The 11,478-nt window shown below is 43.1% G+C and overlaps 2 protein-coding genes across 2 annotated transcripts; both read left to right on the top strand.

Annotated features, from left to right (window-relative positions):
• Window positions 1-909: 909 nt before the first annotated feature.
• On the top strand, window positions 910-3,570 carry LOC135155256 (uncharacterized). Its single transcript, XM_064104180.1, has one exon. It carries the CDS (start codon window positions 910-912, stop codon window positions 3,568-3,570), a length of 2,661 nt encoding a protein of 886 aa, XP_063960250.1.
• A 1,031-nt stretch (window positions 3,571-4,601) lies between these two features.
• LOC129283281 (uncharacterized) lies at window positions 4,602-9,800 on the top strand. The gene has a single exon (XM_054919116.2). It carries the CDS (start codon window positions 4,602-4,604, stop codon window positions 9,798-9,800), a length of 5,199 nt encoding a protein of 1,732 aa, XP_054775091.2.
• The last annotated feature ends 1,678 nt before the right edge of the window (window positions 9,801-11,478 follow it).

Genomic DNA, 11,478 nt, shown 5'->3' with positions numbered 1-11,478 from the left:
CAAGCATCAAATGTGCCTATTTAAAAATACCATACTATTCTGATGCGCAGAATTAGTCGCGACGTCGGACTCCTAATTCTGTCATGTCTGTGTAGTCTGCTTCCTTCAATTTTGAACTTGAAGAATCTGGCAGAATTTGGACTGGATAGTGGATATAGACAATTAAATTCCAGAATATCTAGTGATCTGGAACAGTACTTATAAGCTGCATATTTAGGACCTACAATCTACAGTGGAATTTTCTTTGCACTTGCAGATAATCGGTAACTGCAACCATTGATCCCCTCCGAAAGATCCCGGAGTCAGCTTCTGTGCGCGTACAGTCCGACGCTAGTATATTCGTGTACTGTAAGTAGTAGTAAAGTAGTACTTAACACCAGTCACTGCACAGTATAACATACTAACTAACCTCGTAATTAGCTTGTGTGGGTGACTAATACTAACCTCGCAATACGTGTGAGTGGGAACGAGTATGCGATACCAATGGCAAGGCAACTGGTTTGCTGAACAAACCTTAAAATTATGAATTTGTCTTTTTCTTTCACATTTTTATTATATGTATTTTCAAGGTTTAATTTGTCACTTTGGTGCTACCCTGAAGCTTTCGTAAGTAATGTAATTCTGCTCATGAATATGCATTTCGCAGATGCCACGTTGTTTAGTTTGCAGAGAACAGGGAGAAGGGACGCTTGAAAATGAAATTATCTTATTTTACTTGATGTTGACTGGGAAATGCCGCCCAAGAAATTGAATTGTTGGATCGTCGAAGACTACGAAATAACATGCTGCTTGGTAGTTATGCCAAATTCAATTTCTTTCATCTGGGAAGAGGTCTGATGGTCACCACAAGTAGTCTGCTGTCTGGATCTGACGACTCTTTACATCAGGGATCAGAAGTCTTTAAGAAATATGTCAGCCGAGAAGGTTAAGAATCTGCGCCTGCAGCGGAGAGGGGCAAAAGCCAAGTTGACCAGGTTTGGAAAGGCCCTTCAGAGCTTGATCGATGGAGAGCGACCTGTTCCAGAAGTTCAGGAATCGTTTGCACAGTATGCTGGTGCTTTTGAGGATTTACAAAATAAGCATGACAGTTATTCGGAAGTGCTAGAGGATGACGAGGAATTTGAAAGAGAAGAGTTGTGGATGGAAGAGTGCCACAATTCATTTTTGAAGCTGCAGATCCTTGAAAGAGACTATTGCAAAGATAATGAGAGCCACAGAGAAGCACAGCAGCTCCAAGAGCATCATCTTAGAGCATCGACAAGCCATCAGAGTATGGAAACAACTTTATCAGCAGATGAACAGCAAGATCAGTCACCAAGACAGACAAATCAGCCTCCTGAAGCAGGAAGGAGAATGTCAGGATCTGTTTATAGGATGGAAAGGCCTAAACTTCCCACCTTTGATGGCAACATCCGTGATTACTGCATTTTCAAGGCAGATTTTTTACATGCTGTTGGCAGACAGTATGAGGATAGAGATGCCCTAATGATTCTGAGGTCATGTTTACAGAGCAAACCCTTGCAGTTGATTAAAGGAATTGGGCATAACTACCAAGCAGCATGGGAACAGTTGGACATGATATATGGAGATGAGCGCTTTGTTGCCGACGCTATAATCAATGACATCTCAAAAGTCAAACCACTCAAAAGCGGAGAAGATGAAAGATTTTGTGAGTTTGTGCATCTCGTTCGGAGGAGTTACAATACCCTCATGGAAATCAACCAGCCAGGAAATTTGAACAATAGCCATATGCTTGCCATAATGGAAAGGAAGCTAAGCCCGGAAGACCGACTGGTGTGGTTTAGGCATCAAGAGGCAAGTGGCAAGGCAAGCTTTGAAATGTTTCTGACATGGCTTACAGTTGAACTGAAGTCAAGGATGAGAGCTTCGGCCCCAGTCCGAAGTGATTCGAAGTCAAGTGGTGTACATCTAGTCGGGAAGACAGTAGCCAGCCAGGAAAACAAAGTCCAGAGGTTATTTCACAAATGCTGGCTCTGTGAAACATCATCACATTGGCTTGATCAGTGTCGTAAGTTTTTAGCCATGTCACAATCCGAGAGACTGAAGCTACTCAAGGATCATCATGCCTGTTATAGCTGTCTAAAGAAGGCTGGTAAGGATCACAGAATGTCAAACTGTAAACGGAAACGTCGATGTAGTGAAACTACTGCCGGAGAACCATGCAAGTACTTCCACCACCCCCTCCTTCATGCTTCAACAGAGGTCCGAGGTGGAAATGTAGATGTCGCCTTTGCGGGCAACTCTGAGGCACTGTTACCCGTAGTTACAGCGGAGATCCTGGGGCAACAAGGAGCAGTCTGTAAGGGAAATGTGCTCTTAGACTCTGGAGCTCAAGTAAGCCTCATCAAGATGTCTGTTGCTAAGGAGATGAATCTGAAGGGAAGCAACATAAATATCACAATCACTAAGGTTGGTGGAGAGCAAGAGCAGATGGAAACCAAACAGTATCAGATAAAAGTGAGGTCCCTCTCTACCAATGCCATTCATTCTTTAGCAGCAGTGGCATTACCCTGTATCAGTGAAAATATTGCACAAGTGAAGATGAATGAAATTTCCAAGCAGTTTAATCTGAAGTCTGAGGATCTACGCAGAGGAAGTGGGTCAGTTCATCTTCTCATAGGTATTGACTACCCAAAGATGCATCTTGGTGAAACGAGAGAGAAGGGACAGTTAGTAGCCCGAAAATCCCCACTGGGCTGGGTCATCTTTGGTGCTCCCAAAAGAAGGAATGATAGGATGAATGTGCTGCATGTGAAGTTGACATCCCCAATTGACTTGACCGATTTCTGGAGCTCAGAATCTATGGGGGTGCAGTCTAGTTCCTGCCATTGTGAGCCAAGCCCTTTGAGCAAGCAGGAGAAGGTTGAGGAGCAGATTATCAGAGAGTCTAGTAGAAAGGTTGGAAACAAGTGGGAGATTGCTTATCCATGGAGAAAGGATCCCAACCTACTTCCTAACAATCGAGCACAAGCAGAGAAGGTACTGTGTTCGACTGAGAAAAGACTAGCTCGAAACCCAGACCATGCAGATGCATATAGAAAACAAATGAGGGAACTGATAGAGAATGGATTTGCACGAAAGTTAACAGAGAATGAAGTAGCTCAGTACGAGGGTCCTGTTCACTACATTTCCCACCACGCTGTTCTCCGGCCTGAGAAGAGAAGTACCCCTGTACGCATCGTCTTCAATTCGTCTTCATCATATCAGGGTCATTGCTTAAATGACTATTGGCTAAAGGGTCCAGATCTTCTCAATGATCTGCTTGGAGTGTTGCTGAGATTCCGGATGAATGAAGTAGGATTTTGTGGTGACATTTCTAAGATGTATCACAGGGTCTCAATTCCTGAGAGAGATATGAATGTACATCGGTACCTGTGGCGAGATATGGAGACTGATAAAAAGCCAGATGTTTACATTATGAAAGTTGTTACATTTGGCGACAAGCCAGCACCAGCTATGGCCCAGTTGGCACTCAGGATGACAGCAGAAGCAGCAAATGTGTCGATTAATATAGAAAATAAAGGAGAAAAACAAGGAAAAAAAATGTAGTTCAAGACCAGAATTTCCAGAAACGCCCTCGTCCTTTGCAGCTGGCTAGGCCTTTCACAGTAAGTACGAGATATGTCATAGGCCTACCGTCACATAACTAGAAGAAATTGAAGAAGGAAATACAAGCATCAAATGTGCCTATTTAAAAATACCATACTATTCTGATGCGCAGAATTAGTCGCGACGTCGGACTCCTAATTCTGTCATGTCTGTGTAGTCTGCTTCCTTCAATTTTGAACTTGAAGAATCTGGCAGAATTTGGACTGGATAGTGGATATAGACAATTAAATTCCAGAATATCTAGTGATCTGGAACAGTACTTATAAGCTGCATATTTAGGACCTACAATCTACAGTGGAATTTTCTTTGCACTTGCAGATAATCGGTAACTGCAACCATTGATCCCCTCCGAAAGATCCCGGAGTCAGCTTCTGTGCGCGTACAGTCCGACGCTAGTATATTCGTGTACTGTAAGTAGTAGTAAAGTAGTACTTAACACCAGTCACTGCACAGTATAACATACTAACTAACCTCGTAATTAGCTTGTGTGGGTGACTAATACTAACCTCGCAATACGTGTGAGTGGGAACGAGTATGCGATACCAATGGCAAGGCAACTGGTTTGCTGAACAAACCTTAAAATTATGAATTTGTCTTTTTCTTTCACATTTTTATTATATGTATTTTCAAGGTTTAATTTGTCACTTTGGTGCTACCCTGAAGCTTTCGTAAGTAATGTAATTCTGCTCATGAATATGCATTTCGCAGATGCCACGTTGTTTAGTTTGCAGAGAACAGGGAGAAGGGACGCTTGAAAATGAAATTATCTTATTTTACTTGATGTTGACTGGGAAATGCCGCCCAAGAAATTGAATTGTTGGATCGTCGAAGACTACGAAATAACATGCTGCTTGGTAGTTATGCCAAATTCAATTTCTTTCATCTGGGAAGAGGTCTGATGGTCACCACAAGTAGTCTGCTGTCTGGATCTGACGACTCTTTACATCAGGGATCAGAAGTCTTTAAGAAATATGTCAGCCGAGAAGGTTAAGAATCTGCGCCTGCAGCGGAGAGGGGCAAAAGCCAAGTTGACCAGGTTTGGAAAGGCCCTTCAGAGCTTGATCGATGGAGAGCGACCTGTTCCAGAAGTTCAGGAATCGTTTGCACAGTATGCTGGTGCTTTTGAGGATTTACAAAATAAGCATGACAGTTATTCGGAAGTGCTAGAGGATGACGAGGAATTTGAAAGAGAAGAGTTGTGGATGGAAGAGTGCCACAATTCATTTTTGAAGCTGCAGATCCTTGAAAGAGACTATTGCAAAGATAATGAGAGCCACAGAGAAGCACAGCAGCTCCAAGAGCATCATCTTAGAGCATCGACAAGCCATCAGAGTATGGAAACAACTTTATCAGCAGATGAACAGCAAGATCAGTCACCAAGACAGACAAATCAGCCTCCTGAAGCAGGAAGGAGAATGTCAGGATCTGTTTATAGGATGGAAAGGCCTAAACTTCCCACCTTTGATGGCAACATCCGTGATTACTGCATTTTCAAGGCAGATTTTTTACATGCTGTTGGCAGACAGTATGAGGATAGAGATGCCCTAATGATTCTGAGGTCATGTTTACAGAGCAAACCCTTGCAGTTGATTAAAGGAATTGGGCATAACTACCAAGCAGCATGGGAACAGTTGGACATGATATATGGAGATGAGCGCTTTGTTGCCGACGCTATAATCAATGACATCTCAAAAGTCAAACCACTCAAAAGCGGAGAAGATGAAAGATTTTGTGAGTTTGTGCATCTCGTTCGGAGGAGTTACAATACCCTCATGGAAATCAACCAGCCAGGAAATTTGAACAATAGCCATATGCTTGCCATAATGGAAAGGAAGCTAAGCCCGGAAGACCGACTGGTGTGGTTTAGGCATCAAGAGGCAAGTGGCAAGGCAAGCTTTGAAATGTTTCTGACATGGCTTACAGTTGAACTGAAGTCAAGGATGAGAGCTTCGGCCCCAGTCCGAAGTGATTCGAAGTCAAGTGGTGTACATCTAGTCGGGAAGACAGTAGCCAGCCAGGAAAACAAAGTCCAGAGGTTATTTCACAAATGCTGGCTCTGTGAAACATCATCACATTGGCTTGATCAGTGTCGTAAGTTTTTAGCCATGTCACAATCCGAGAGACTGAAGCTACTCAAGGATCATCATGCCTGTTATAGCTGTCTAAAGAAGGCTGGTAAGGATCACAGAATGTCAAACTGTAAACGGAAACGTCGATGTAGTGAAACTACTGCCGGAGAACCATGCAAGTACTTCCACCACCCCCTCCTTCATGCTTCAACAGAGGTCCGAGGTGGAAATGTAGATGTCGCCTTTGCGGGCAACTCTGAGGCACTGTTACCCGTAGTTACAGCGGAGATCCTGGGGCAACAAGGAGCAGTCTGTAAGGGAAATGTGCTCTTAGACTCTGGAGCTCAAGTAAGCCTCATCAAGATGTCTGTTGCTAAGGAGATGAATCTGAAGGGAAGCAACATAAATATCACAATCACTAAGGTTGGTGGAGAGCAAGAGCAGATGGAAACCAAACAGTATCAGATAAAAGTGAGGTCCCTCTCTACCAATGCCATTCATTCTTTAGCAGCAGTGGCATTACCCTGTATCAGTGAAAATATTGCACAAGTGAAGATGAATGAAATTTCCAAGCAGTTTAATCTGAAGTCTGAGGATCTACGCAGAGGAAGTGGGTCAGTTCATCTTCTCATAGGTATTGACTACCCAAAGATGCATCTTGGTGAAACGAGAGAGAAGGGACAGTTAGTAGCCCGAAAATCCCCACTGGGCTGGGTCATCTTTGGTGCTCCCAAAAGAAGGAATGATAGGATGAATGTGCTGCATGTGAAGTTGACATCCCCAATTGACTTGACCGATTTCTGGAGCTCAGAATCTATGGGGGTGCAGTCTAGTTCCTGCCATTGTGAGCCAAGCCCTTTGAGCAAGCAGGAGAAGGTTGAGGAGCAGATTATCAGAGAGTCTAGTAGAAAGGTTGGAAACAAGTGGGAGATTGCTTATCCATGGAGAAAGGATCCCAACCTACTTCCTAACAATCGAGCACAAGCAGAGAAGGTACTGTGTTCGACTGAGAAAAGACTAGCTCGAAACCCAGACCATGCAGATGCATATAGAAAACAAATGAGGGAACTGATAGAGAATGGATTTGCACGAAAGTTAACAGAGAATGAAGTAGCTCAGTACGAGGGTCCTGTTCACTACATTTCCCACCACGCTGTTCTCCGGCCTGAGAAGAGAAGTACCCCTGTACGCATCGTCTTCAATTCGTCTTCATCATATCAGGGTCATTGCTTAAATGACTATTGGCTAAAGGGTCCAGATCTTCTCAATGATCTGCTTGGAGTGTTGCTGAGATTCCGGATGAATGAAGTAGGATTTTGTGGTGACATTTCTAAGATGTATCACAGGGTCTCAATTCCTGAGAGAGATATGAATGTACATCGGTACCTGTGGCGAGATATGGAGACTGATAAAAAGCCAGATGTTTACATTATGAAAGTTGTTACATTTGGCGACAAGCCAGCACCAGCTATGGCCCAGTTGGCACTCAGGATGACAGCAGAAGCAGCAGAGGCTAGATATCCGAAAGCAGCACAGGTACTGAAGGAGAGTGTCTACATGGACGACATATGTGACTCGGTGAGAGATGTAGGCGAAGCAGAGCAGCTGACAAGTGAAATTGATCAAGTACTTTTGGAAGGTGGCTTTAAAGTTAAAGGCTGGACCAGCAACGAAGCTTTGAGAGGAGAAAGTAAGAAGGAAGGTAAAACAAAAATCCTCGAAGCCGCCTTGGAAGACAAAGTGCTGGGAATAGCATGGGACAACCAGCAAGATATGTTCTTCTACAAACTGAAGGACACAGTCAGCAGTTTTCCTAATGATGGAAAAGAAGAATCGAGTGTACTTACCAAAAGGAAGATTCTGAGTAGAATTGCACGAATATTTGATCCGATAGGATTTGCTGCCCCCTTTCTAGTTCGTGCAAAGATTGGAATGCAGCAGTTGTGGCAAAGAGGATATGATTGGGATGAACTTCTGCCTCCCGATCTACAGGAGTGGTGGGTGACATTCATGAAAGAGATGCAGGACTTGAATGATATCAAATATGAGAGATGCCTGACTCCACCAATGGCTGTTGGTCACCCTTCACTGTGCATATTTGCTGATGCATCTGAGGTAGCATTTGGAGTCTGTGTGTATTTGCAGTGGAAGCTGGAAAATGGTAAATATGCTGTTAGATTTGTAGTTGCCAAATCTCGAGTTGCTCCCCTGAAAAAGATGACTGTGCCTAGACTTGTACTTCAGGCGGCAGTAATGGCTTCAAGAGTCTACACAACAGTGATGAAAGAACTGAGTCTGAAGCCTGAAAAGATCATCTTCATGACTGATAGCATGATTGCCCTCTCCTGGATTCGAAGTGAGGGTAGGAGATTTAAGCCATTCGTCGCAGCAAGGATTGGAGAAATCCAAAGTTATACCAACCCTGCACAATGGAAGTATGTTCCCGGAGAGCTGAACCCAGCAGATGACGTCTCCAGGGGCCTGCCAGTAAGGAAGCTCTCAGAAAGGTGGAAACAAGGACCTGCGTTCTTGTACAGATCTTACGAGGAATGGCCGTCAGAAAATGCTATTCCAGAAGCAGAGACTGAGATTGAAGCAGAACGACGAAGGGTTAATTATATCTCAGTCAAGAACAATGATGTGATCGATGTCAAGAGATTCTCCAGCTGGAAAAAACTGATCCGAGTAACGGCTTATGTTTTAAAGTTCATCGACAAGCTCAAAGCTGTACTTCGGGCAAAGTCTAATGTCAATCTTGGAGATGGAAACTTATCGACAACTCAGTTGCAGAAAGCTGAACACTTTCTAATTAAGGAAGCCCAGAGTTTCTTGTATCAACGTGTACAGAATGGAGAATTCAAGACTCTCAGCCCTTTTATAGACAACGAGGGAATTATCAGAGTTGGAGGGCGACTAGACAAGGCTCTGATTTCTTATGAGCACAAACACCCTGCTCTGCTGCCACATGGAGCTTGGGTATCAGTGCTGATAACGAGACATATGCATCAGCTAGGACACGGAGGCGTGGCAGCTACTGCAGCGAAGGTTCGACGTCAATACTGGATCCTGAAAATTCATAAACTGGCTAAGACTGTAAAGTATAGGTGTGTGATTTGCCGACGCATGGAGCATCAGGTTGAGTCACAAGTCATGTCTGATCTACCAGATGAGAGAGTTGCCCCATATACACCACCGTTTCACTTCTCATCTGTCGACTATTTTGGACCGATATCAGTCAAAGTTGGAAGGAACAAGACCGCCAAGCACTATGGGGTCCTCTTCACCTGCCTGAATACAAGAGCGGTACATCTTGAAGTGGCCGTTGATTGCTCATCCATGGAGTTCATGCAGGTACTACGAAGATTCTTTGCTGTGCGGGGTCAGCCTGCATTACTGCTAAGTGACAACGGTACACAATTCGTAGGGGCAGAAAGAGAGTTACGGGAGATGGTGAGAGGTTGGAGCTATGAGGAGTTAAAGGACTTCTGCGCCGAGAGAGGAACGACATGGAAGTTCACCACTCCATCTGCACCGCATCACAATGGATGTGCTGAAGCGTTAGTTAAAAGTTGCAAGATCGCCTTGAAGAAAGCAGTCGGGGATCAACTGGTCACACCCTTTGAGTTGCATACATGTCTCCAAGAGGTCGCAAATCTCGTCAACCAGCGCCCTATCGGAAGAACTCCGAATGATCCCGATGATGGAGCATATCTGTGTCCAAACGATCTTTTGCTTGGAAGATCTTCGAGCGCAGTCCCTCAAGGACCCTTCAGAGAGACGAAGAACCCGAGACATCGCTTTGAGTTTGTCCAGCGAATCGTCGACGCGTACTGGAAGAGTTGGATGCGTGACGTCTTTCCACTACTGGTGCCACGACGAAAATGGAACAGTGACAGAAGGAACGTCCGAATCGATGACGTGGTTATACTCTCTGACCCTAATGCAGTTCGAGGAAAGTGGACATTGGGTAAAGTTATCCAAGTGTATCCTGGGACTGATGGGAAAGTTCGAACAGTTAAAGTACAATCTAAAGGTACTGATTATAAGCGGCCGATTTCGAAGATTGTTGTAATATATCCGGCAGAAGGGTATGAGGAGTAGACAATATGGAGTTCATAAATTGTGTTTTGGTTTTTCAATGCCATTGAGGAAAGAAAGTTGCTTGTGATACTCCTGAATTTTATGTCGGTGCAAAATTTGAATTTTTTGAAAGAAAGTTGCTTTTGATACTCCTGAATTTTATGTCGGTGCAAACTTGAATATTTTTCATCTGGTCTGTAAACAAAAATAAAATAAAATAATAATTACAGAATTCATTCAGTCAGGAGAATTTTAGCTCTTTTCCGCTACTGTTGGCGGGGGGAGGATGGTTTGCTGAACAAACCTTAAAATTATGAATTTGTCTTTTTCTTTCACATTTTTATTATATGTATTTTCAAGGTTTAATTTGTCACTTTGGTGCTACCCTGAAGCTTTCGTAAGTAATGTAATTCTGCTCATGAATATGCATTTCGCAGATGCCACGTTGTTTAGTTTGCAGAGAACAGGGAGAAGGGACGCTTGAAAATGAAATTATCTTATTTTACTTGATGTTGACAGGGAAATGCCGCCCAAGAAATTGAATTGTTGGATCGTCGAAGACTACGAAATAACAGAGGCTAGGAAAGCCGCTTTAAATTGCAAGGTCATGTCAGGGTCACTCGTTCCGTTTTTCGCACATTCAATTTTAGTGCGCAACCGCTAGCTAAAGAAAGCTTTCGGTCTATATTTTAGATTTTTCTGATAATGTCAAAATTGGGATAAATAATAATGAAACACCTTGGTAATTTATTTCTTACCGGACTTATTTGGATATAAGCTGAAGTTAGCAGACAAGTTTGCTGTCTGTTTACCTTTTAAGGTAATTTTGTTCAGAATATAGAAATTACTAAGTGGGAACGCAAAGTTGATTTAAAGGTATATATCTAAGCAGTTCACTTTGATTTATTGCAAATATGTATGCATGTATTTAAGTTAGTCTTTTTCAAGACGTTAAAGAAAATGGACAAATTTTAAACTGGTTTTTCTATCGAGGAAAACTCGGATATTTGTTTATATATATTCGTTCTATACACCTGATATGAATGATAATTAGATTTATATTCCTTATTGTTTAAAAGAGATGACAATTTTGGGAATATTATGAAAACATTTATTTTTGTCAAAGCATTGGACATATATTTATGATCCACTTCGTTTTCTTATGTTTATACAGATTGAATAATACACGGTAGTGAGCCTGCCTAACTATCCAATTTAAAGCGGCTTTCCTAGCCTCTGTTATTTCGTAGTCTTCGACGATCCAGCAACAGTCATTGGATGATTTTCAAGTACAGTGTTGAAATCTGGTGTTGGTGTAACCCAGGGAGCTCCGGCCCGCGCAGCGGGCCGGAGCCCAGGGGCTTACCGTGTAATTCACCATACCCACGGTAGTAGCGTGAAGTATGGTCTAAATAATTATCCGAATAAATAGTTAAAACAGAAATTAAGCACTTACCACGATTATATGGATGAAGGTCTAACGAGTGGCAGCTTCCTGACATCGAGGCACAGACTGGAACCTCAAAAAACGAAAAGTTCTGTCGCGGTAGCTCTCCTCTTTCAGAATTCAAAACAAAATGGCCGATTGAGACAAACAAAATGGCCGATTGAGACCGAGGCTAATAGTACTAGCGCATATAGACTTTGTCAAATTCGCGCATGCGCCCTACACCCTCGGTACCGGTCTCGAACGGCCATT

The sequence above is a fragment of the Lytechinus pictus genome, chromosome 8 (genome assembly GCF_037042905.1).
Source record: "Lytechinus pictus isolate F3 Inbred chromosome 8, Lp3.0, whole genome shotgun sequence".
Classification (NCBI taxonomy): Eukaryota; Metazoa; Echinodermata; class Echinoidea; order Temnopleuroida; family Toxopneustidae; genus Lytechinus; species Lytechinus pictus.
This window is presented reverse-complemented; position numbering and strand designations above follow the sequence as displayed.